The 285-nt window shown below is 67.4% G+C and overlaps 1 protein-coding gene across 1 annotated transcript in view; it reads left to right on the top strand.

Moving 5' to 3' along the window:
- Positions 1-19: 19 nt before the first annotated feature.
- Positions 20-285, top strand: part of LOC104522420 (PDZ domain-containing protein GIPC1) — a gene marked incomplete at both ends in the record, with an annotated part of 1366 nt that continues 1100 nt past the window's right edge. The window contains one exon of the mRNA XM_010164708.1: positions 20-217. Coding sequence (XP_010163010.1) covers positions 20-217 — 198 coding nt within the window. The remainder of the gene's footprint in view (positions 218-285) is intronic.

Below are 285 nucleotides of genomic sequence, written 5' to 3'. Positions count from 1 at the left end.
ACCCCCTGACAGGGTCCCCCCCGTCCCCCAGGTGCTGTTCTGCACCCTGAACACGCACAAGGTGGACATGGAGAAGCTGCTGGGGGGGCAGATCGGCCTGGAGGACTTCATCTTCGCCCACACCAAGGGCCAGCGCAAGGAGGTCCAGGTCCTCAAGTCAGAGGAGGCCTTGGGCCTCACCATCACCGACAACGGCGCCGGCTACGCCTTCATCAAGGTGACACCTCCTGGGGGGGACGATGTCACCGGGCAGGGACAACCGCGGGGGGTCCCGGGGGGCCCCGA

Source organism: Antrostomus carolinensis, unplaced genomic scaffold, assembly GCF_000700745.2.
Source record: "Antrostomus carolinensis isolate BGI_N321 unplaced genomic scaffold, ASM70074v2 scaffold39873, whole genome shotgun sequence".
In the NCBI taxonomy this organism is placed as follows: Eukaryota; Metazoa; Chordata; class Aves; order Caprimulgiformes; family Caprimulgidae; genus Antrostomus; species Antrostomus carolinensis.
The sequence above is the reverse complement of the archived record's forward strand: the minus strand, read 5'-3'. Positions and strand labels throughout refer to the sequence as shown.